The sequence below is a fragment of the Elephantulus edwardii genome, unplaced genomic scaffold, assembly GCF_000299155.1.
Source record: "Elephantulus edwardii isolate Elephantulus edwardi_28Jun2011 unplaced genomic scaffold, EleEdw1.0 scaffold00045, whole genome shotgun sequence".
NCBI classification, from domain to species: Eukaryota; Metazoa; Chordata; class Mammalia; order Macroscelidea; family Macroscelididae; genus Elephantulus; species Elephantulus edwardii.
The window spans coordinates 858,623-884,469 of NW_006399795.1; the positions used below are offsets into that span (position 1 = coordinate 858,623).

Below are 25,847 nucleotides of genomic sequence, written 5' to 3' on the forward strand. Positions count from 1 at the left end.
GGCATCCACTTCTGAAATGGCTTACCTCTGGAAACTCTACGAACATGGAGAAATGACCAAAGTTACACAAGTGTTCAGGTCTTTCGTTCACAGGGTCGAAATGAGTCATCTACAACTTGATGGCACTTAACAACAATAACATCTTATAGACAGACAAATGGAAGTGCAACTTACTCATGTTGCTCTGAGAGAAAAAGATAGGCAAACTCCTCCTGCGTGAGTTAAAGCCTCTGAAGACCTGCTCGAGGGTCAGCTATGAATTGGTTCAAACTCAACATCAATGAGTTGAACTTGAATTGAATTAGGGACAGTGGTGGTCTAACAATAGGATTCTCCTATTGTTACCTTCTGCACAGGAGACCCGCATTTGATTTTTGGCCAGTGCATCTCCCTTTTTGGGTACATGGCCAATAAAAGCAGTAGCTCTGGAAATGAAGTTCAGCCAGTGATTCTAGAACCCCCAAAGTCATCTAGGGTAGAGACTACCACCTCTCGGCTCTGATCAGCATGGTCAGGTCCTCAGAGGGCTCAGGCCACGCTCTGAGGCGGTACCCCAAATCCAAGACACAGAGAGACCCTTCAGGGTCTACTACTCACGTGGTTGTGGATGAAAAGCTGAATCCGTCTCTGAGGGTAATGGAGCCGCAGCAGCCGCTGAAAGAACAGCGAAAGGAACGGCGTGGGCTGTTCGATGAAAATGCCAACCAGAACTGTGGGCAGAGCTTCGTCCTGCACAGGGAGGAGATGGCGTGAGAGTCCCGCAGGGTGTGCAGATGGGCAGAGGCAGGGCCTCATCAAGACGTCTCCGAGGAGGTTGGTGGGAGTAGGGGGCCCAGGATGGGAGCGAGGACCAGGGAGGATTTGAGAGATCATGGCTGGCATCCTGTCTGGAGGGGAGGGGGCATGGGAGGGAAGGGGATACAGAACAGCCTGAGAGACCAGGTGCAAGAAACGGGGACATGGGAAATGTGGGGAAAGCTGGAGTCCTGTGCAGTCTGGGAAAGCTTCCTAGGAAAGGTGCCGGGGGACAAGGGGATGGGATCCTGAGCAGGGAGACAGCATCATTCCTTCAACCAAAGACAAGAGAAGCTCATTTCTGAAGCTCCCACCCTCCTCATCCAGCGTTATCAGGCTCAGGCCCTCACCTGGATGCCCTTGAGGAGACGCAGACCCTCATCACACACAGTGCAGCCCGTCTCGAAGGTCCAGAAACGGGGGATGTAGTTACCCAGGTAGTTCAGCTGCAACTGTAGGGGGCACAGAGGTCAGAGGTGGGCCAGCCTGCCCAACTTTAGCCACCTACAAACCGGGTGGCTCCTTGGAGGCAAGGATTCTGAGGCTCCGTCTAACATACTTTGGACACGTTGTGAGGAGAGACCGGTCCTTGGAGAAGGACATCATGCTTGGGAGGGTGGAGGGACAGCGCAGGAGGGGAAGGCCCTCTATGAGGTGGACTGATTCAGCGACTGGGATAATCGGGATGGGAGTGTCAGAGACAGTGTGATTGGCACAGGACAGAGCAGAGTTTAGGGCTGTGGTACATAGGGTCGCTATGAGTCACAAGCGACTCGACGGCACATAACAACAACAACATACCTGTTGGCCCTCCTACCCCAGTAACTCAGCCACATCTCACTGAACCTCTTGGGGGGAGTGGGCCGCATACAGCCTAGTCCTGTTTTACTCCATGTCTCCCAAATAAACCAAGAAACCCATCAACTCACTTCTAACTCAGAGACTCCACGTATGTCAGAATAAGACTATGCTCCAGAGCATTTTCAAAGGCTGTTTTTTCCAAACAAATCACCAGGACTTTCTTCCAAGGTGCTTCTGTATAGTCTCAAACCTTTCAATTGGCAGCCAGGTTAACCAGCAGCGGGTTCCTCCCATCCGTTAGGGGGCAGGTGGTGGTAGTGGTGTTTACCATCAAGTCAGAATCGACCCACAACGGACCCTCCAGGGGTTTTTCAAAGGCAGTAAATCACACAGGAAAAGACTGCCCATCCATCGCCTGTGGAACAGCTGGTGGATTTGAACCTCGTACCTTTGGGATTCCAGCACAGCTTCTTATCACTAGGCCACCAGAGTTCCCTAAGGCAGCAGGAGGGGGATTCAATTTTGGGCTAGTCTTGGAAAGAAGAACTGAAGCTTCTCTGAGGGAGGTAGAAGACGGTACACAAGAGACTCCTGGGGAACTGGGGAAATGCAGACTCCTGGGCCCCTTCCAGAGATTTCAATTGAGTGGTCCTTGAATGGAGGCAGGAAATCTGCATTTTCTATAAGCTTCTCCACCACCTAATCCCACGATGTGACTGACACAGCTGGTCAAGGACCTCACTAGAGAAACAGCAGGAGCCAAGGCTCCACAGGGTCCAGCTCCCCGGGGTCCAGTGAGATCCACCCTGTGCCCACTCACAGTCTGCACCTTGTCTCCTGCCTGCAGCTACAGGAGGACAAGGACCATATTGTCCATGCTGCTCTATCTCTTTTTCCCTGGTACAAATAACCAATAATTATTTGTTAATTGATTAAGTGTCCCTGGGGAAGAGAGCGTGGATGGCTAGAGGCAGCCCAGCTAAGGCCTGGAAGGGGACAGCAGTCTCCTGTGTGTCAGGGTTAGACTTGACATCCCCACAGTCAGGAAAGAAAATTCCACATTGAACTCAGATCTGAACTTGGGCTCTTGGCAGGACCCAGGTAGATGGCCATGGCCCCACGCAGAGGTAAAGGGGCAATGATGAGAATGGAACTGGGGCCCTCAACTCTCTCCCAAGCCCACCCAATGCTGAGGTCACTCCCTACCTTGGTCGGCCCGTTGCCGTGGATTAGGACCGGAAGAGTGTCATACGCCAGGTTCCGCGCTCTCACGTGGCCCATTTCAAACTTGAGCACGACCTCATCTGAGGATCAGAGAGCACAGCCCCCGCCAGAGTCAGCCCCAGGGGTCAAATTCAGGTGGACTAACTGAACTTGAATTCCAGCTCTTTCCCAGTCACCAGGGTATGGCCTTGGGAAAGTCAATTCAATTCCCTCAGCCTCAGTTTCTTCATCTATAAAATAGGGATAATCTCATCTCCAGGGGTGAATGGGAGGAGTCAATACCTGGAACACACTTTGCACCACAGTTAGGACATGTAGTGAAAATAGAACACATAGCAAACCATTTATTGTTCTGGAAGCAGGGGCTGGGAGAGGGCAAAGAGCTCATCAATTCCTGGCTCCAGACAGTGTGGAGATGCTCTGAAGACAGGAGTTGGGCGGCACCTGTTCTGAGTGGCAGGTGGAGAAGCACCAAAGCCAGCCCATGGGTGGCTCATGCTGTTCTGGTGAAATGAGCACCCGAGGGCAGGATCCCACCCGAGCTCTGACCCTTAGCCAACACTCCAGGTAAGAAGCTGTCTGGTCTGACAGTTATGAAATGCAGGGTCTTCGCTTCTCCGAGGACTTGAGAAGGATTTTGGGAGGGAAATTACACGCTCCTAGCCTGTCCAAGGAGTGATGTAGACTTAGTTTCTTCCCCCCTCCCCCACTGCCTTTTCTTCTCTTTCTTGTTGTGTACTGTCAAATCAGATCCAACTGGCACAGGAGGAGATTGTCCCTGCCTCTGCAGCAGAGCATCTGGTGGATTCAAACTGCGTGCCTTTGGGATTGCAGCACACAGCTTCTTGCCACTAGGCCACCAGAGCTCCCTAAGACCTAACTTCTTAACCCACGGTCACAAACCTCAGGAATCACAGACTAGTAGTTCTCAGTTTCTGCACCCAGCCCTCTCCAAAGTACTGAAGAGCAATGGTGTCTCTCTGGAGACTAAAGTACGCCTGATACAGGCCATGGTCTTTGCAATCACTTGCTGTGCATCAGAGAGCTGGACAAGGCCTAGGGAGGATAGAAGGAGAATTGATGCCTTTGAGCTGTGGTGCTAGAGAAGAGTACTGAATGTACCATAGACTGCTTGGAGAACAAACAAGTTCATCCTGGAGAGGGTGAAGCTAGATGCTCCTTAGAGGCAAGGATTCTGAGGCTTCGTCTGACATACTTTGGACATGTTGCAAGAAAGGACCAGTCCTTGGAGAAGGACGTCATACTTGAGAGGGTGGAGGGACAGTGCAGGAGGGGAAGACCCTCTATGAGGTGGATTGATTCAGTGACTGGGGCAATGGGAGTAGGTATGTCAAAGACAGTGAGATTGGCACTGGACAGAACAGGGCTTAGGGCTGTTGTACATAGGATCTCTCTGAGTTACAAGGGACTTGATGACACATAACAACAACAACAACAACAAGGGGAGGAGCCATAACTTTCATCAGATTGTCAAGGGGTCCATTTACTCCATTAAATCACTCATAAGTGATATGGTCCAATTCCCCTTTCTCTAAAGATAGGAGAATATAGGGGAGCTCTGGTGGCCTAGTGGCAAGAAGCTGCACTGCAATCCCAGAGGAGCACGGTTTGAATCCACCAGATGCTTTGCCGGGAAAGGAGGGGCAATCTCCTCCTGTACCAGTCAGATCTGATTTGACGGTACATGCACACACACACACAAATAATAAAATAAAAATGTAAAAAAAAAAAAAAAAAAGATAGGAGAATAGACCAGAGAGGAGATGTAGCTCATTAAGACAGTAGCAAAGTCAAGTCACCAGCCACAGGCCTAGGGCAGGTCCAAGGATGCTTGTGGCTTCAAGGACCCATGTGCCTCTGGCTTCCCAATCAGCCATCAGCTCCCTGTCTCCAACCTGAGGAGTGGGAGGGCAGGGGATGGAAGGGAAGCAGGGTCCCCCGTCAGGACCTGCTCTGCAGGGAGGGGTGGATATTGCTGCGTGCATCACCAGCTCCTCCAGTGGTCTTCCTGCCTTGCCTCCAGCTGGGCTCTGGGGACTGAATTTTGGAATGTCTACTTCCCACTCCTCAGCACAGAGGCACCACTCCAATGTGAGACATCCCGGGTGGCCTCTGGGGATGAGGCAGGTGACCTTTCAGCACAACATCCACCTAGAACAGCCCAGCTCTCCTCCTTGGCTGTGCCTGGGCCTTGCCTCACGTCCTCAACTGCTCCCTCTCACCCATCTCAGGACCAATCCCTTCTGTCCCCTCCCTTCCCCGTGGGGGCTGCCTACCTAAGGCTCCATCCAGGTTCTGGAAGATTCGGCAGCGATGGTCCAGGGTGATATTGATCTGTTCCTGGAGGAAAGAGGATGTCGGGCTGCAGCAGGGGCTGGCCTTGGGCAGAGGCAGGGCTCTCCCACACTAGGGAGGAGCCTGCCCCCTGCCTGACCCACATGTCTACTGCTGCTATCCCTACAGGTACCCTGCCACATCACATCAGGGCAGCTGGGGGCCCTTAAGGAGGCCAGCTACCACTAAATCCCTGTGCTTTAGCTCCAGAGAACCAGGGGTGCTCAGAACTAAAAGGAATCTAAGGCAAGAGCTGATTCAACAGCACCAACAATGGCAACCATCATAACAAACGCACCTTATACCAGCCACTGTGCTAAACCTGTCATGTATGTAAACGACTGAACCAGTTCAACATCCATTCAAAAAAAGTACTATCTTTATCCCCAATTCACTGGTTAAAAAATAAATAAATAAAGGCACAGAGAGACTGGATATTCTGCCAAAGATCACACAGCTATTAAATGGCCAAGCTGAGATTTGAACTGCAGCCTGGTCCTAACATCCTTGTTCTTAATTACTGAGCAACCAAACTTCCTTGAGTTTCAACTGTGTCTCATGAAGCCCTAGACCATGGTGAGCAAGGGCAGGTGGCTGTAGCTCTATTCCCAAACAAGCCGGCTGCCCTTCTGCTTTGGACTCTGGACTTCTGTAAGTGATGTCACCAGAGGCAAAGGGGAAGGAGGAGAAAGTTCAGAGTTAACTGAATGAATTTCCTTTATATACTTGTGAATGCTTCATTTTATAGAGGATAAAAGCTGAGGCCCAGACAGGGAAGGTATCGTACTCCAGGTCACACAGCACAGTATGCGGCAGAGGGAAGCATCCAGGACCCTGACACCAAGGGCTCCCCAAGTTTCCCAAACTCTCAGAAGACAAGAGTCTGGGCTGCATTGTCCTCAGTGCCACCTCTCTTGAGACAGCTGAGGTCTGGTTTCCAGGTCCAGGTCTAGTTAAGGACACATCAGCCTCTAGACATCCCCTCTGCAGGACGTGGGGAGAGGCACCGGTCAGTTCCTTTCATCTCAGTCATCATAACCTAATGTGAGGTCAGTTGGTCCTGTTTTCTCCACCCATGAGGCCAGAGTCCCTCTGTCCAGTTAGTTCTCTGCCATATTCCCATTCACCCATGATTCAGTGTCAGGCTCTCAGTAAAGATTTGATGAATAAATGAGTGGCCCAAAGAACGGATGGATGACTGAGTGTCAATGCCCACTCCCAGGTCCAGGCCCCCAGGGGGTCACTCCTGGTGGTTCCAGGGCAGCCCCTCCCCTGGGCCCTGCATGCTGCCTCTTACCCTCTTCTCTGGATCTAAGAAGATCTTGGTGTAAAAGAGCTGGTCACTGTCGCTGTCCTGGCCTTCCCACTCAGACACAAGTTTGCTGAGGTTGGGGGCATAGCCGATGAAGCCTAGGAGTTGTAGGGGACACAAAGACAGACACTTAGCTTGTAGCTTTCAGGTCACAAGTCATCTGGGGATCTTCTCTCTCATCTACCCCTTGTCCCTTACAACTAATCCTCTTGGAAATCTCCTTAGATTGAGTATCAGTGGTACTCTAAGAGAAGCCTATTAATACCATGGGTTGACTAGTTCCCACCAATCCGACAGAAGGCTCAATAATGCCCACAAAACTGCACCAGCTCAGCCCCCAGCACAGAGCTAGAGAACCACAGGGTGCACACAAGGAGTGAGTGATGTGATGAATTAGACTAGGAATTCTCAGAGAGCTGAGTCAGGAGGGCCCAGGCCTGGAGGCCCCTTGACAAAGTTCTTGGAACAGCCCAACCCAGAGGAGGGCAGAGACTCAGCTCAGTCATACTGCAAATCAGGGGGGTTGAGCCCTGGCACAGTGAGGGAAACCCAAACACCATGTGGGCCCCCTGACTAGATGCTGACTATTGACATGAGAAGGAAAGAGAAAAGGAAGAAGGTGAGCACCTGAAGAGGGGCCCATCCCAGAGTCACCTCTATTCTCAGACAAGGGAAAAACATGGGTGCTGGGGCAGATGTCCTTTCTGAGACCAAAATGTATTCTCCAGCAACAGAGTGATGTGTGGGAAATGCATCTTTTAAACAGTCCCTTTGACTGCTGGGTGCAAAAAAAAACCTGGCAGGTGGTGGGAGTAGAGGTGGGCACCACAGTTGAGAGATGTCTAGCTTCCATGGGATTGGAAGCAGAGGAGGCATCTACTTCCTAAACAACATGTGTCCATAAACTCTATGAACTTTGATAAATGTCAATAGCTCTAGAAAGGCTTCAGGCCTTTTGTTCATAGGGTCACTATGAGTTGTGCTCGACTCAAAGGCAATCAACAACAAGAAGCTGCCAAGGGAAGAGATGGCTCAGAGGAGACGGAGGCAGGAGAAAAGCGTTCAAGTTCAAGAGAGGCAGGAGTGACAGGACTCAGCATGAGCTGGAGGTGGGAGAGGCAAGTGAGGAACAGGAAGGACTCCTGGGCTTTGCCTTGTGTAGCTTGTGGCTGTCATGAGATGAGGAAGACTGTGAGAGAGAGCAAGTTTAAGAGTAAAAAAATCGGGAACTCTGGGATGGCTGATTTGCTGTTGCTGTTGTTAGTTTCTGCTGTTGATCTGACTCTACGCATGTCAAAGTAGAACTGCTCTATCAGGTTTCCTGGCTGTAATCTTTACAGGAAATCAACAGGCCAGGTTCTTCGGCAGTGTGACTAGATGGGTTCGAACCATCAACCTTTTGGTTGTAAACTGTTTGTGCTATCCAGGGGCGTTGTGTGATGGTTAATTTTCTATGTCACTTTGGCTAGGGTACAAGTCCCAGTGATTTGAACAAACATTATTCAAGTTGCTGTTGCTGTTCTACAATGATTTCATTAATTCCCATAATATAATTTTAAGCAATATCATCAACTGCTCATTAAAATTGGAGTCGTCAGCAATTCCACTACTGGGAATATACCCCAAAGAAACCATAACTGCCACCCAGGCAGATATATGCACACATGTGTTTATGGCGGCTTTGTTCACAATAGGAAAGAGTTGGAAACAACGTAAGTGTCCATCAACAAAAGAATGGATAGAGAAGCTGTGGTATATTCACACAATGGAATACTATGCTGCACTGAAAAACAAGGAACTCATTCAATATTATACAAAATGGGTGACCCTGGAGAACATTATGCTAAGTGAAACATATCAGTCAAAAAGGGACAAATACTGCATAGTGCCACTGCTGTAAAATGGGACTGACATCGAGGTTGGGGGGAGACTGAGAAAGATGGGTTCAATAATGTATGCCGCATTGAAACAGATGAGGGAGAGAACTGTTTAAAAGGGATATATGATTAGGTATTATTGTCATGACAGGAGTCCAGAACAAAGTGGAATGGACTTGGGGGGAGGGATTGTATAACAATGAAAGAATTTTTCTTTTACTTTTCAAAGAGAAGAGCAAACTGGGGGGAAAGAGTGGGCAGGGAGAAAAGTGCAACAGTGAATGAATAGAAATCCAAAGTCTCTGTAAATGTTCATTAAAATTAATAATAATAAAATAATAAAAATGGGAGTCATCTCGGGTGTTCTGCCTCCAGTCTAGAGATATCCTGACAGAGCTCTCTCTTGTCACTCTCTACTCTTTCCATTAGCTGACGTACAGCTCTGGGAAACAAGAGCATTCTGGAGATGCTGCTGGATTTGCCTTCTCTCTAATCATGTAGGCCAGTCTCTCTATGGATACATAGTTCACTGGCTCAGTTTCTCTAGAGAATCCTAAAATAAGCTCTATATAGGACACTCCAGGCTTGATGCCTGTGACACATCCAAGTGGGAAGATCCTGATGAAAGCCGTGGTTGGTGGTTGGACACCTCTGAGCCCCATCCTTTGCTCCCCCCCAGCTCTCTTACCTCCAGAGCCCAGGAATCTCTTGCCATCGGATACCACTGGGTATTTGGCCTCCAGCCTGCGGTCTGGGTAGATGAGCTCCTCAGCTGAGAAGACCACCTGGCTCTTGGCCTGACGGAATTTCTTCAGGAGCTCTCGGGGACCCGAAGCAAACACCACATCATAGCTGTGGCAAGAAGAAAGAGAAGGGGTGAGAGAGGGCGCAGGGAAGAGAGGGCCTACCAGAGACAAGGATAACTGAAAATCCTTCTCTTGGGAAAGGAATCTGCTTTACTTTCCATACTTCCCTGGTTCTTTGAACAGAGACAACCCCATAGCCTATAACCTACTCACACTCAAATCATGGCTTACCACACGTGAGCAGGTACCCCTCCCATAATCCATCAAGAGTAGAAATGGGCTACTGCAGAAGGTCTTATCCTCAGACTTAAGAATCCTTCAAAATTGTAGGTAACTTTAGCTAGAGTGCTCTTCCATATCTCCCAGTATTTTCTATCTCCCCAAGAGTCCAGGATACCCAAGTCTAATACCTGTCTGTGAAGAGAATGACCATGTTTTCCTTGTCTGCATGCTTCTCCAGAGCTCTCTTCAGCAGTCGGACCTTCTGCCCACCACCTGCTGGAGTCTCCTGCCCATCATTCCAGTCCTCCCCCAATCCAAGCACCTGCAGAGAAAGATCCTTTACCACTGGCTTTAGGTGAACAAATACTTTTTTTAAGTCAAATCCCTTCCCCTCACTTAAGCAGTGAGCATCTTCCCTTGTCTCTCTTCTCATGTAGATGAGGCTGACTTGGCTCCAGAGTGATCACGTGACCCTGTCTGGCAAATCAGAGTGCCCTATCCTTATAGTTCCACTATACTATACCCCAGGGTTATTGGCTTGAACATGTGACCTAAGCCTGACCTATCAGACTCTTCCCTGGGACTGTTCTATTACAGCCCTAAGGAAAGGTATCTTGTTCTGCTCTGGTTGCCAAGCATATGAGCCAACTTGCCACCAAGCAAAGAGAACATGTCGGCAAATGAAAGCAAACAGGGTCTAGAGAGGGAAAAACAAAGCCAAGCTACTTAAAATGCCTTGACCTTGGAGTTATGGCTGAAGGCAGGAGTTGTTGTACTTCCTCACTCATGTGAGCTAAAACATTTTCTTTCTTGTTTAACGCCACTAGTTTGCAAGCACAATGCAGACAGTGGTATAACGTGTCTGAGGGCCTCCTCAGGCTCTGCTTTCTAATTTGTCCTAAATGAGTCTCTGGTACACTAATGTTTGTGGCCCACTGCATACCTCCCAGCCTCTTCATTCTTCCCACTCTGACTCATCTCTTCCATTCTGCTCATGACATGTCTCCTGCACCTTACAGACCTCCACAGCTTGGGAACAGGACATCCCACTCCTGGTTGCTCTCACCAAACCCTTCTGCCCTGCAACTGTCTGCCTGACCCAGAAACTCCTTACCTGGATCTTGTAGTTGAAGAACTGAGCTGAGCGCTTGAAGCGTCGGAATCCCTCTGTCTCCTTGGTGGCCACTGTGAGAACTAAGAGGTTCTCTGAGGGCAGAGAAGGGTATGGTGTGTAAGAACACAAGATTAGGAGAGAGAAACAGGAGTGAGTCACTCAAATCCTGGCAGAATATGTCTTCATGTCCACCCATTAAAGATGGAGCCATGGATCTCAGTCACAAAAGGACAAATACTATATAACACCACTGTTATAAAACAGGATTGAGATTCAGGTTAGGGAGAAACTAAAAAAAAAGAGAAGATCAATATTGAACACTGCATTAGAACAGATGAAGGGGAAAATTACTTAAAAGGAATATATGATTAGGCATTATTTGTATAACAACAGTCCTGAATAAGAGGTGTATAGGTGTATAGATGCGGAGGAAAGTATGCACCAATGAATAATTTTTAAAAAAGTGAACTGGGGTTAGGGAGAAAAATGTGCAACAATGAGTGGATGAAAATCCAACTTATCTATAAACTTTGATTAAAATCACAATTATTATTGTTGTTAAGTGCTGTTGAGTTATAGGCAATTCATAGCAATCCTATGAATGAAAGACCTGAACACTTGTATAACTTTCATCGTTTCTCCAGGTTCATAGGGTTTCCAGAGGCAAGCTATTTCATAAGTGGATGCCACTCCTGCTTCCAAGCTTGTTTTAATCAGGGAGCTCCACCAAACACCATCTACCATGGGTAACTGTTAATCGCGTTTGACACATCAGTGTCACAGTGTTCAGCATCACAGCGACCACGAGTTACCTCTGTACAGCAAATTATAATAATAAAAGGATGGAGCCATTGGCCCAAGAAGGAAGGGACATGACTAAAATACTCAGTTAGTCAATGACAGAGATGGACATAACCTGGTCTCCTTCCAGGACTCCTTCCTCTTGGTAACTGACCAATGTGACCAGAAGCATCCACAGGGATAGATATCTTGTACTGTGGGACTGAGTCCTGGCAGCAATACAGTAGGTTAAGTGTTGTTATGCTACCCCAAATGGTGGAAGTTTGAACCCACCAATTGTTCCACAGGAGAAAGATGAGGCAGTCTCTTTAGGACAGACAGACAGCCTCAGAAACCTGATGGAGGATTGTCATGAGCTGGGGTCCATGCAACACAGCAGTTTGGGTTTGAAGCCTAAAGAATCTGCTCTGTTGATCTATGCTGGGATGGTAAACCATAGCACAGAAGCCACTGCTCTCAGTGTTCACCCTCAAGGCAGACATTGCTAATCAATCCTAATCCTGTTATATGGTCTTGAATTCTATCTACCAACACAGTAGATAGTAGTCTTCAAGCTGACAGACCAGCCAGAGTTGGTCTACAACAGAAACGGATTAGTGAGTCCTCTATCACTCTATTCAGGACCTTTGCCCTGTGCAGCCAGGATTATCTTTTTAACAAAGGGTTCTCCTGGATGTTAGAGAATGTCTTAATCTCTACAATGGAAACTTTCAGCAGCGCTGTGTTTAGGAGGCCCTCCCAGACCGCACTATGGGGTTGTATTTCTGGGAAGTGAAGGTCGGGAGCTGGTCTACCTATTATCCCTTATCAATTCTTTGGGTTGAATCAAGTCCCACAAGATTCCAAGCTCTAATTCCCAGTATCTATAAATATGACTTTATTTGGAAATTGAGTCTTTGTAGATATGTTATTGTTGTTGTTGTTAGGTGCCATCAAGCCAAGTCCGACTCACAGCAACCCTCTGAACAACAGATCTGAACCCTGTCTGATCTTGCTCCAGCCTCACAATCTCAGACACACTTCAGCCCATTTCTGCAGCCACTATGCCAATCTACTTGGTTAGGGGTCTTCCTCTCTTTCACCATCCCTCTCTCTACCTTTCCAAGCATGATGTCCTTCTCTAGTGAATAGCCTCTCTTTGCAGATATATTCAGGTTAAAATAAAGATTGGCCCTAATGCAATAACTAGTATCATTATGAAAGAAATCTAGACTCACAAAGAGAAGGCAGCCAGATGAAGATACAGAGAGACAAGGATTGAGGCCATGGAACAGAGGCAGAGACTGGAGGGATAAATTTATGAGCCGAGGAATCCCTAGCATTGCTATAGCAACCACCAGAAGCTCTGAGAAATAACGAAGCCTTCCCCTAGAGCCTCCAAAAGAAGCATGCCTCTGTCAACACCTTGACTTTGAACTTAACCTCCAGAATTTTAGGTTTTGGTCACTTAGCATGTGGCCCTTGGTTAGAGCAGCCCTAGGAAACCAATACAGCAGTTGTTGTAACCCAATGCAGCCCACCATAAGGCAAGTCCTTGTCTCTCTGAGACTTAAGTTTCCTCCCTAAAATAGAGATGATAATAATATTACCGACCCTGCACTATCTTAATGGTCTCTACCACGCTGCAGGACAGAGCAAGGCTCAGATGTGTTGTTTGTAGGATCACTACGAATCCTGGTGGATTCTACAGCACCTAAAAACAGCAGTGGCACCTACCTGTCATACAGCTGGACTAAATAAAGAAGCTCAGGAATGAGGCATCATCATTGGGGTGTGTGGCTCAAGCTACGAGCTGAGTATGCTATTAACTGGTGTTGATGAATGAGAGCCTTGTCCTGGCTTTCAGAGCCCTCCCTGACTCACCAGATGGCTTGCTGACCCCACTTCCAAGCCCTCTTATAATGGGGGTAGCACTGTGCTAGGATCCTCAAATCCTGACATGGCTCTCTCTCTCCATTATTCAACCCGTCATTCTTTCAGATCCCAGAGCCAGAGGTGGCAGACCTTCTCCCCTGCTGTCACTTCTCTGAAGCCTTCTTGGATTTCTCCTGCCCTGCCTGGCCTCCAGGAGCCTCAAAGCTAAGACTCCACTTTGCAGAACTCACATTTGTCTCACTGTGTGAGTCTTAGTTCCTTGAGAAGCCAGGACTGACAGTTGGAGGGTCAGGCCTTCAGGAGGTGGTAGGTCTGTGGCCCACCCTTATCCCCACCCCTGAAAGTTAGGAGAAGCCTTGGCTCAAAGAACAAAGGGATCTGTGGGTGAGAGACTGTGAGTGGAGGGGACAGCCAGCCCCAGAGCAGGGGGGCTGGCGCCAGAAGGCCTGGGAGGGATTGGCAGGAGTCAGCCTGGCACCACAGCCAGGAGTGGGCCCAGGACCCTGGGGCTGAGGCGTGGAAGTGATTTACCAGGGAAGCACAGAATGGGAAGAGCTCACTCACTATCTGACCCAGGGGTCCTAAAGCAGAGGGGCTGTTCACAGTTGGGAAAGGGCTCCCCTCAACTCCTGCCAAGATGGTTAAGTCTCTGCCCAGATGAGGAGGGCCAGAATCACTGGCTCTGAGGTTCTCTTGCAGACTGGGGCTGCTAGGGACAGGAAGGGTGTCACATTTCATGGATGGAAAAAGCCAGCGACTTCCTAGTGATTCTGGATTCTCAATCAGATGGAGAGCTTAAAGTCAGGGAGGTTGGGTGGGGGATGGTGTGTCTCCAGTTCCTTTCTCAAGTTCCTGCTTCCAAAATAATAGTAACAATAGCTTTATTGATAATTTTCTCTGTGCAAAATACAGTGCCAAGCACGATGTATATACTAACACCTCAATGAAGAAAATGAAAACGCGTCCACGAGAGCCCAAGTATGACCCTGAGTATTTTCCACCTGAATTTAGATACTCTCTTAAGAACAGATATCATGCATTGCATATTAATGATCAAGACCACATGAGTTAGGGAATGACAACCATGATAGGAAGAAAATTATATATATTGTATATAAAATAAAATGTCTTTTAAAAGACAGGAAAGGAAAAAAAGACCAGAATCAATGTCAGAAGAAACTGAAACTTCCTCTTTTTTCCTTTTTTTAAACTTGCTCTTGAATGTAGAAAAGCTCAAGCAAATTCGGGAATAAATGAAAGAAAAATCCTAAACAGATTTTAACGGCAGCTCAAGAAGACAAGGTGTTATAATGAGATGTGCAAAATCCTGGAATTGGAAAACTGAAAGAGCACTCAGCATTTCTCAAGCTGAAAGAAATAAAGGAAAAATTCAAGCTTTAATTTTTAATATTGAAGGATTCTATGCAAAGGCATTTGACTGTGTGCATCACAACAAATTGTAGCTAACCTTGAGAAGAAAGGGAATCCCAGAACACTTGATTGTGCTCATTCAAAACCTATACTTGGATAAGAAAGCAATGGTTAGAACAGAGTAGGGAAACACTACATGGTTCAAAATCAGAAAAGAAGTGCATCAGCGTTGCGTCCTTTCTCCATACCTTTTTAATCTACAAGCAGAACAGACTATTCAGGAGGTTGAATTATTGAGTTATTGAGAAAGAATGTGGCATTAGGGTAGAAGGAAGACTCATCAACAACCTGTGCTATGCAGATGACACAGCCATGCTTGTCGAAACTGAGGAAGAACTGAACCATTTGCTGCAGAAGGTCAAGGACTGCAGCTTTCAATATGAATTGAAGCTCAACGCAAAGTAAAAAAAAAATTCTCACCACTGAGCCAAGTGGCAGCACCATGATAGATGGAGAAGAGATTGAGACCGTTTACAACTTCCACTTACTTGGTTCCACAATCAACACCCTTGGCACCAGCAGTCAGAAAATCAAAAGATGAACTGTATCAGGAAAATATGCTATCAGGGGAGACCTCCCCAGAGTGCTAAAGAGCAATGATGTCAGTCTAGAGACTAAAATACACCTGATCCAGGCCATGGGCTTTGAATAAGGATGAAAGAAGAAGAATTGATGTCTTTGAGCTGTGGTGCTGGAGAAGAGTATTGAAAATACCATGGCCTGCCAAGAGAACAAACAGGTCTGTCCCGGAGAGGGTGAAGCCAAGTTGCTCCTTGGAAGCAAGGATTTTGAAGCTCGGTCTGACAAACTTTGGGCATGCTGCCATAAGGGACTAGTCCTTGGAGAAGGACATCATGCTTGGATAGGTGAATGGACAGCAGAAGAGAGGAAGATCCAGGATGAGATGGATTCATACAGTGATTGGGATAAGAGGGGGAAGGTATATCAGAGACAGTGAGACGGACGGTGAGAACTCTATCCTATTGGATAGGGAAGGGTGCAGAGCTATTATGCATAGAGTTGCTATAGTCACAGTCAACTCAACGGCACATAGCAACAACAACATAGGCAAAATAATGCAGAAAACATCAAAAGAAGATTGAAGGAATGTAGAGTCATTGTACCAAAAAGAATCAACACTGAACCATTTCAGAAAGTAGGATGTGATCAAAAATCAATGATTCTGAAGGAAGAATCCAGGTTATAGTGAAAAGCATTTGGCAAAAAATAAGGCCCAGGGGAGCTCTGGTGGCCTAGTGGCAAGAAGCTGCAACCACAATCCCAGAGACGCACGGTTCGAGTCCACCAGACGCTCTGCCGGGGAAGGAGGCACAATCTCCTGTACCAGTCAGGTCTGATTTGACGGTACATGCACACAAAAATAATAAAATAATAATAAAAAAATTAAAATAAAAAAGATCATTAAACAAGTGTTTTTTTTAAAAAAAAAAAAATAAGGCCCAAGAACTGAAGGAATACCAAATGAAGTATTTCAGCAAACAGATGCAACCCTGGGCATGCTTTCTCATCTATGCCAAGAAACTTGGAAGACAGTGTCCCGGTCAACTGACTGGAAGAGATTCACAGCTGACCCATTTAAAAAAAAAGAAAAGAAAAAATTGAAGATGCTTAGTACCATTAATATCACACACAAGTAAAAGTTTGCTAGAGATAATTTTTAAATGGTCGCAGCATCACATTGACAGCAAACTGCCAGAAATTCAAGCTGGATTCAGAAGACCTGGAGTGGAAAATATCATTGCTGATGTTAGATAGATTTGGGCTGAAAAGAGAAAATACTGGGAAGAATTTAACTGGGTTTTTTATTTGTTTAGTAGGCAAAGGCATTCAACTATGTGGATAGCAGCAAATTAGGATAACATTTGAAACAATGGGAATTTCAGAGCACTTAACTGTGTTTATGCAGAAACTGTGCATAGATTGAGAAGCATTTATTCAAACAGAGAGGATACAGTGTTTAAAACAAGGAAAAGTGTACATTAGCATGGTACAATTTCTCTATATATTGTCTCTGTGTTGTGCAAATAATCAAAGAAACCGGACTATATGAAAAATCTGGCATCCATGATGGACAAAGACATTAACAATTTGTGATATGCAAATGACACATAGTTGTTTTAGTTACTTAATAAAAGAGATAACTAGAAACACTGATAAAAATCAAAGGATCTCTGGTGGCCTGGTGGCAAAGAAGCTGTACTACAATCCATAAGGCACCCATTTCAAATCCACCAGATGCTCTGCTAGAGAAGGAGGGGCAATCTCCTCCTTGGCCAGTCATATCTGATTCAACGGTACACAACAAGAAAAGAAAAAAAAAAGAAATCAAAGGCCTTTCATAACAGATTACAATCTCAACATAAAGAAGGAAAACAAAATCCTTGACAATTTGACTAATAAGTAGCATTGCTACACATACAGAAAATAATAAAGTTGTCAAATACCATGGATAAAATTGTGTTCCCCCAAAAAATACATATATACCATGACATAATGAGGGAGCTATGTAATGATCCCCACTGTTTGTTAAACCAAACAGTTAAGGAGGATTAAGGGTGGAATGCAACACTCTAGTCCTTAGCCCTAGTCAGGAGTAGAGGGAGTTCTCCTAGGGTGTTACTGACAAAAGTGTACTGACAAAAGTCAGTAAAAGCTTTTGTCCCACTAAAGAGGAAAGCCAAGACGAGAGACCCTTAGTTCCACCAAGAAAAAAATTCACCAGGAGTGGCCGCTATGTGCCTTCAAGTCTGAAGAGACTCAGAGCTGACCCTCCAGTAGATTTTCAGAGGCTGTAAATCACATAGGTGGAGACTGACCATCTTTTTGTCAAGAAGCAGCTTGTGGATTCTAACTGCCTGCCTTTGTGTTGGAAGCGAAACTCCTTACCCACTAGGCAACCACAGCTTATTTGGGGGTGTGGCTCTTTTTGTACCTGGGCCCCTACACGATGAAGCTCCTCGGCACCAACAACATATTGAGGTTTCCAGGGAGCACTGAGCCTAGAGACAGCCACTGAGGGAACAAAGACTTTCCTCCAGAACAGAGAATGAGCGCCTTCCCCTAGAATTTACCCAGGACTTGGACTTCTAGCTTCCCAAACTGTAAGAGAATCAACTTTTGTTTGTTCAAGTCATTCACTTGTGGCATCTCTTTTATTCGGAATAAGATAACTAAGACATCAAGGTTTCATTTTATTTAGACCAACGCTCCATGTCCACAGAAGCAGCAGTCAAGAAACAATTCACTTGGTAAATTTGCTTCACAAAACCTCTTTAAAGGAAAGATGTCACTTTGAGGACTAAGATGGGCATGGCCCAAGCATGATTCAAATACACCAAGTCTTCTGTTCTCCTTATTCACTGTCTGTCTCGTTTTCATGTGCATGTGAAGTTAAACAAGACAGTGAACAACAAATGCTGGTGAGAGTGTGGAGAGACTGGAACTCTCATACATTGCTAGTGGAATGTCAAATAGTGCAACCAAGATGGAAAGCAGTTTGGTACTTCCTTAGACAGTTGAGAATAGAAATATCATTTGATCCCGCTATCCCACGATTAACTAGGTATACATCCTAAAGAAAGAAAAGCAGAGACACAAAGTAACATGCACACACCCATATTAACACGTTGCCACACACTTTAAATTGACGACCGTGCTTAGAAACACATTTGCCGTCATTTGCGTCAACATGTTAATTGCAGCATTATTTAAATAGGCGGAAATAACCCAAGTGTCCTGTCCATCAAAAGAAATGGTTAAAGAAAGTGTAGTACATTCACATGCTGGAGTACCATGCATCACATAAAAAACTATCAAGAATTCATAAAATACTCCATGGATGAATCTTAGACAAATTATGTTTTATGAGATAAGTCAGGCACAAAAAGACAGTTATGGCGTAAGACCATTATCACAAAAATCTAAGAAAAGGGTTACACAAAGAATCAATCTTGGAAGAGTAAAAAGAATGAGGAAAAATTAATAAGCAGCTATAATGGGTAAAGGGAAAGGCAACATACAGTAAGGGCCAACTGTTGTTGTTATTGTTGTAATGTGTCATCGAGTCACTTGAGACTCATATCAACACAGTGAACAACAGCTCTGAACCCTGCTCTATCCTGAGCCAATCTTATTGTCTCTGATACACCTACTCCCACTACCCCAGTCACTGAATCAATCCATCTCATCAAGAGTCTTCCCCTCCTGCGCTGTCCCTCCACCCTCCCAAGCATGATGTCCCTTCTCCAGGGATTTGTCCCTCCTTGTAACACATCCAAAGGATGTCGGACGAAGCTTCAGAATTCTTGTGTCCAAGGAGCAGCCTAGTTTCACCCTCTCCGGGACGAACCTGTTTGTTCTCCCAGCAGTCCATGGTGTATATTCAATACTCTTCTCCAGCACTCTCACTCACTGCTGCCCAGTCAGAACAGAGTTGTAGCTAACCCTCCACTGAGTTTCTGAGAGTGTCTATCACACAGGAGGAGAATGGCTGTCTTTCTCCTGCAGAGTCCCTGGGGGATTCAAACCACCAGAGGTGCCGTCTATGACGGCTCAGTAGTACAACTCAATGCAGATGACACAAGCAGAGTGCCCCTAATTAATCAATCACAATAATATCATAAAACAAAATGTCTACAAATGATTGTATGAAAAAGTAGTATGATTTGTAACTTTTCACTCCAATAAATAAATCTGTCACAGCAGTCCAATCAATCCAATGCATGAGGTCAGCGAAAGCTAAGACCAGCACAACCACAGTCCCTCAGGATAAGAAGAGAATCAGTAGCATTTCAAATGCCATGCTCCTAAAATCAGTGTTAAAATCAGCCCACGAGTCCAGCACCCCAAAGTCAAGGCCTTAAGCCGTGGATGGAATTCAGCATTCTCAGACCAACACATGGTGAGCACTCAGCTCCCATCATGACGCAAGTCTCCTCCCAACTCACTATCAGGCCCTGAGAAAGTCAGATGGTGTCAATGTGGAGGATTCAGGTTCCAAGGACCCTGCCCATCTGCCTTCTGTCTGGGCCACTTAGCCTGCCTTGGGCTCCATCCAGGCCCCACTGGGAACGGTGCCCCAGGCACTCAGTCCTTGGGACCTACTGCCCAAAGTCCAGCAATGCTTTTGCCAGATGGCACAGAGCCAGGCTCCAGGCTCAGCAGAGAAACACAAGACAGTAGAGATGAGAGGGAAAGAGGTTGATGAGCAAGATAGTCTCACTACGCCTCATTTTCCTCATCTGTAAAATAGGAATACTATGAATACTTATAATATACTTTTTAAGAGGATTCTTGTAAGGATTGAGGTGACACACAGAAGTTGCTCAGCACAGAGCTCAGCTCTGGTGGCTCATACGGGTTCTTCTCACAGGTAATCCCGCCACCAAGAGAAGGAATCATGCATGGGTGGGCGCTGCCCTGGGGTCGGGCATGGAAAACAGGCTGATGTGAAGACACCATTCAAGGGATCTAGAGGGAGGATGGGTAATGTCCTTCCATGAAATTCGCAGCCTTGTTAACCCAGTGGAGGGTCAGGTATGAATTAGTTCAGACTCAACAGCAATGAGTTTGAGAAGAGGGGTACAGGCCAGGTGAGGAGGTTCCTGGGAGACAGGGGCCCCTGAGGTAAAAGGACTTCTGGGATCCTGAGGAGAAGCTTGAAAACTCAAGCCTGATTCAGCCACCCCTCACCCCCAACCCCCACAGCCCCTTCCCCAAGACTCAGCTCCAGCCCAGGAAGGGGAGGAGGCAGTCCCCAGAACACTCAGCCTGGATCTCAAGGCATGGTCACCACCCATTGTGTTCTCTGGGGAGGTGAGAATAATCCGTCCCACCTGCCCCCCACCCTCAGACTTGAACAGAAGCGACAAATGGGGATTCCCAGAAGTCAGGGTCCAGCCCTTGAACCCACTGAGGGAGAAGTTGTGTATCCTGCCTCAGCCTGGGAGCTCCCTAAAAGAGAAAATTAAATTCTAAACTCCACACCCAGAGCCCACAGGCACTCAGCCAAGGGGGCCGGCAAGCTGCCCAGGGATCCCGCGCCACACACAACTCCCAAGACGCCACAACTAACTCGCTTTCCCAGCTCAGGCCCCCCTGTGTGTGTGTAGGGCAGAGGGGAGGGTTACAGACAAGACACATGGCTGGGCCTGTCCCAACAGAGTATCAGCCACTGCCCCATCCCAGGGCTTGGTACTACCCCAGGGGTCCCAGCTCAGCCAGGGAAGGAGGAGCTGGCCTCCCCGTAATGTTCCCATTTTGTCCTCTTGTCCAGGCAGCTGAGGGGCCTACTTCGACTGGGTCTGGGGGAGTTTGGCAGACTCCCCGTCCCCCAGCAGTATTTCCAAGTAAGAGCCTCCCCACTCAGAGGGTGGGGGCCAGTGGGAATGAGTAGCCAGTCCATCAGCAACTCTTCTTCCAGCTGTGGCAGCCTGAAACCAGCTGCTCAACCTTTTGGGGCCTCAGTTTCTCTATCTACAAAATGGGGCTAATTATTTCTTCCTTATCAAAGGGTCTAAATGCGGCAAGAAAAGCAAAACACTTGAGAGTGATGTGACAGTAGTCCCACGCTGGAAGACCACTGTCCCTCTCTGGGGATGTGAGAGTAGTCCATCCTACCTGCCCCCACCCTCAGACTTGAATGGAAGTCATCAGTGGAGATTCCCAGGACCCAGGGCCCAGCACTGTAATCCACTGATGGAGAAGGTGTGCGTCCTGCCTCAGCTTATATCAGGTCCAGTGCTTTGTCAGACATCTCAGCCAACACCCTAAATCCTACTTTCACCCCCATGGGGCCACCTTGTGTCTCCTTTGCCCCTCATATCACCTGCCAGTGGTCAGAGTTCCTGAAGCCCTGGTTTGGCCATTGATTTGGTCCTTCCCTGCCTCATCTCTCTGAGTTTCGGTGTAGATGGCTGGAAACAAATTCTCTCCTGGAATGGTCTGGGGCAGACAGAGCCCATGATAGCAGGTGCAGAGGAAAGAGAGGCCAGGAAGAGGCTATAGTGGGACTCCTCGCTCCCAGCCAGCAACTGAACCAGGCCAAGAGCCCCTGCCTGGGCACATGCCCTAAGCCCAGCCCTGTGTCCAGTCCTTCCCTCCTCTCCTCCTTGAATTTTCCCACCTGTCACACTGCCCAGCTGGTTGTGATGGGCAAGGGGTGAAAATGCCCTTTGTTGAGGGTCTTTCCTGGCCAGGCACTGAGATGATCCCTCGCCAACAGGCCCATCCCATAAAATCCTTGTAATAGCTTGTGGAGTGAAGGAGCACCTACCCTCACTGTGCAGACAAGACCACCAAGCCCACACGGACCAAGCACCCTCTGGATTTGCCACTAAATATCACATGGCTTTGGGCACAATCTGGTATAAAGGAGGTTTTCAAGAAATGGTAGATCTCATCCCTCTCCATTATCCAGGCCCCATCCCTAGTCAGAACTTCCATGTTCTCCAGGAGGTAGGGACGTGGCCCAGGAGAGGAGACAACAGGGAAAGGGGCTAGTTTGGCATTGAGGATGCTTTGCTTGGTCTGGGTCTGCGTACTTTTGGAAGCTGTCAGGTGCTCACCAGGTAACTCTGGAGACAGTCAGGGAGGGCTGGAGAGGAGTAATGGAAGAGTAAAGGACACTTAAAGATCCAGTCTGCCAGGGGAAGGGGCACTGGATGGAAATACAGAGGTCTCAGACCAGCCTCCACAGGCTGGTCATCCCTAGGCAGTTGCTTCACCCTGCCAGACCTCAGTTTCCTCATATGCAATACTCACCTGGAGAGGAGGGGCAGAGTGGGGAGAGCTGAGCAGACCTCAAAGAGCATGGACTCAAACCACTCTCGGAACAGAAACCACCCCCTTCACTTCAGCCCCCATGCACCCCCAAGGCAGCCCCTCAGTTAGGCCCAAGGGGTCTCACACTAGACACACTTGAGTATCAATTTCTGGTTCCAGGGCACACAAGCTGTATGGCCTTGGGCAAGTGGATCAACTCTGAAGCCTCAGTTTATCTAGCTGGGAAATGGGGATGATCGGAGCACCTACTCTTCCTCGGGTTGTTTAGAGCGGGCTGCCAGCATGCTGTGCCCAGCAATGACTGGCTCACAGTCTATAAAGTGTAACCACTGCCGGGAGTAGTATTATCTGGTCCTCTCAGCGCTGATGAATGGGACACTTAGCGGCCACCCTTTCAACTCCCTCCTTTTGCCAGTAAGAGTAACGGGGGGAAGGGGGAGAACCACAGCCCAAAGAAGGGAAGTGATTTGCCCAGGGCCTATGTAAGTAAGTGACCAAGAGGCCAGAACCCAGACCTCCTCCCGAGCCCGCAGCCTCACAAGGACAGAGCACGGTGATCGGTGATCGGTGCTCCGAGGGGGCCCCACCCGGCCGCCCGCGCCCAGCCCGACCCTCACCCTCCGGCTGGGCGTCGCCCTTCGCTGCGGCCAGGAGCAGCCAGCCCAGCGGGGCCAGGAGCAGCAGGAGCCGCATGGCGGGGTCCTGGGGGATCGGCCGGCCAGGCACGGATCACGGAGCTCAGGCACAGAAAGTTCGCGACGCGGCGGGGGAACCCGCTGCCAAGCACTGGGCCCGCCCCGGGGGCGGTGCCACGCCGCCGGCCCGCTGCTCCCGCCCCCGGGGGAAGGGTTTTCTTGCAGATGTTCGCTCCACCAGGCCCGGGCCAATGGGGACAGCTGCCTGACCAGTCCCTGCGCCTCCGGGTCCTTCCGCCAGGCCAGCCCACTGCCCTACTGTCCCCGAGAGTTTCATGAATAGGACAAAGACGAAGACGGAAAGGAGGGGGAGGCCACCACAGATCCATATCCCAACGTCTGCGCAGACTGCAGAATCAGCAGCGGTGAGCCTCCGTTTTCTCAGCTGCAAGCAGGGTCCATAATAACATCTACTCATGGGGTCTTGCGCACTGGAACACGGGCCTCTAAACCACCCTCCGCCCCCCAACATCTACAGTTGTTTCCTTTGGTGTTTGTAACAATTTCCTACTGGGGAGATGTCTTAAGTACTAGCGAGTCAAGTCCGGCTTATAGCCACCCTCTGAACCTTGCCCTGTCCTGTGCCGTCCTCGCCATCTCTGATACTTGAGCCCATTGCTACAGTCAATCCACCTCATTGGGGGTCATTCTCTCTTTTGCTGACCCTCCACCTTTCCAAACATGATGTCTTTTTTTCCAAGAACTAGCCCTGGGGCCTAGTGGTAAAAAGCTGCTCTGCAATCCAGCAGGCTTGCGCTTCGAATCCACCACGTGCTCCGAGGGAGAAGGATCAGCAGTCTCCTCCCATGTAATTAAACTGCCTCTGAAAACCTGCTGGAGGTTTAGCTATGGGTGGGTTCCCACTTGGCAGCACACAACAACAACAACAGCCTCTCCTAGGAGAGCTTTGGTGGCATAATGGCAAGAAACTTTACTGTATCTAAAGGCATGCGGTTCGAATCCACCAGTTCTTCTGCGGGAGAAGGATGGACAATCTCCTCCCGTGAGATTTACTGCCTCTGAAAACTCGCTGGAGGGTCAGCAATGGATCGATTCCCACTCGACGATACACAACAACAACAAAAGTCACTCCTGACAATATGCCCAAAGTACATGAGACAAAGCTTCGCCATCCTTGCCTCTAAGGCACACTCTGGCTGCACTTTTTCCAAGACACATCTGTTTGTTCTCTCGGCCGCCCATGAATATTCTGCGCTCTTCTTCACCACCACAGCTCAAAAGCATCGATTCTTCTGTCATCCTTATTCAGTGTCCAACCTTCAGATGCCAGCAAGTAGTTGAAAAGGCGAAGGCTTTAAAGTGAACGTCAATTGTAAAATAAATAAAGTACAAAGGCTTTCAGTCTTTGCTACAAGGATGGCATGTTAGGAATGAGAAACCCCCACTAAAGAGCCTTTCGTCTGGTGGACTCAACAAGAGAGGTGCTTTCCATGTCCCTGAAATGCACGGGGTGATGGATTCTGCTTGTTTCTTTTGCTTGTTTGTTTGATATTACTTAAGAACTGTGGATAGCCCCGAGAAAATAAGAACTGAGGCTCAAACAGAGCCTTGTGCACCAGTGTTCATAGCAACATTGTTCACCATGGCAAGAACATGGAATCAGCCCAGATGTCCAACCACAATCGAATGGATTGAGGAATTATGATACATTCACATTATGCAACACGCAGGCACAATGATTTTGTAAATTACTACATAACTTGGGAGGGACTGGAGAACATTATGCTGAGTGAACTCAGTTTCCTAAGGACAAATAAATGTTTAAATGTATAAAACCATTATTGTAGAATGAGTATGAGTATCCAAGGGTGGAGAGGGTGGAAGCAGAGGGGTGAGGACGGGCGTGTGTGTGTGTGTGTGTGTGTGTGTGTGTGTGTGAATCACAGGATCGCACAATTTGATGGAGGGGGTGTGAAGGAAATTGAAAAGATCTGGTGTGGAAAACAATGTATTAGAACTTTGTAAATAAATCAGTATAAAATTTAAAAAAAAAGCACTGTGGGTAGTTGGAGGGTGGGGAACAGCCTATTTTTCAATCACCTGGCATGCCACTTATCCAATTGTCAAAGAGCACAACAGATTGTGAATAGGGTACAGGAAGGAGAAAGGTTTGGATCAATGGTAGGGTCACTAGGAATCAGAGTCAATTGGATACATAGTAGCTTGTACATAAGAAGAAACAACAGCAGGCACACAGCCAAGGAAAAGTTCAAATCACACACACACACACACACACACACACACACACACACACTTTGCTTAACAATTCTCTGGCATTTAAAAATGGCCCCTTGAAAATATCTGTTTTACTGCTGTGGGAAATTCTGAAGTCTTCTAATCCAGGAGCCTCCTCCCTTTCCTGGGTTGTTCAACTCTTTTTTCAAATAGGCTCTTAGAATAGGATGCCAGCAAAAGAAGGAGAGTGATAGAGAGAATGCTGACTCTAGTCAATGCAAAGATGGAGATCTAAGATCCCCTTCATTCCACTCTCCCAAGAACTCCACAGTGAAGCTAATTTCCCCCAGAACCTAGTTTGAAAAGATGATCAAGACCAGAGAAGTGAATTTCAGCAATAGACATAGCTTATAGCACTGAAAGTCATGCTTGCTGTAACCACCACGTGCATTCCCAGAATTAACCAAAAGCTTGATTCTGAATAGCAAAGATGCATCTTCTTAATTCTAGGAAACAACGAGTCTGGCTCTCTATTTGCCA

The 25,847-nt window shown here is 47.7% G+C and overlaps 1 protein-coding gene across 1 annotated transcript in view; it reads right to left on the bottom strand.

Annotated features, from left to right (window-relative positions):
* PLOD1 (procollagen-lysine, 2-oxoglutarate 5-dioxygenase 1) overlaps positions 1-23,223 on the bottom strand; it is a 38,140-nt gene extending 14,917 nt beyond the window's left edge. Inside the window, exons 1-9 of the mRNA XM_006885747.1 lie at positions 23,034-23,223; positions 10,507-10,598; positions 9,581-9,714; positions 9,053-9,216; positions 6,473-6,585; positions 5,118-5,181; positions 2,803-2,900; positions 1,146-1,247; positions 598-729 (exon numbers count right to left, since the gene is read on the bottom strand). Coding sequence (XP_006885809.1) covers positions 598-729; positions 1,146-1,247; positions 2,803-2,900; positions 5,118-5,181; positions 6,473-6,585; positions 9,053-9,216; positions 9,581-9,714; positions 10,507-10,598; positions 23,034-23,109 — 975 coding nt within the window. The 5' untranslated portion in view covers positions 23,110-23,223. The remainder of the gene's footprint in view (positions 1-597; positions 730-1,145; positions 1,248-2,802; positions 2,901-5,117; positions 5,182-6,472; positions 6,586-9,052; positions 9,217-9,580; positions 9,715-10,506; positions 10,599-23,033) is intronic.
* Positions 23,224-25,847: the final 2,624 nt, after the last annotated feature.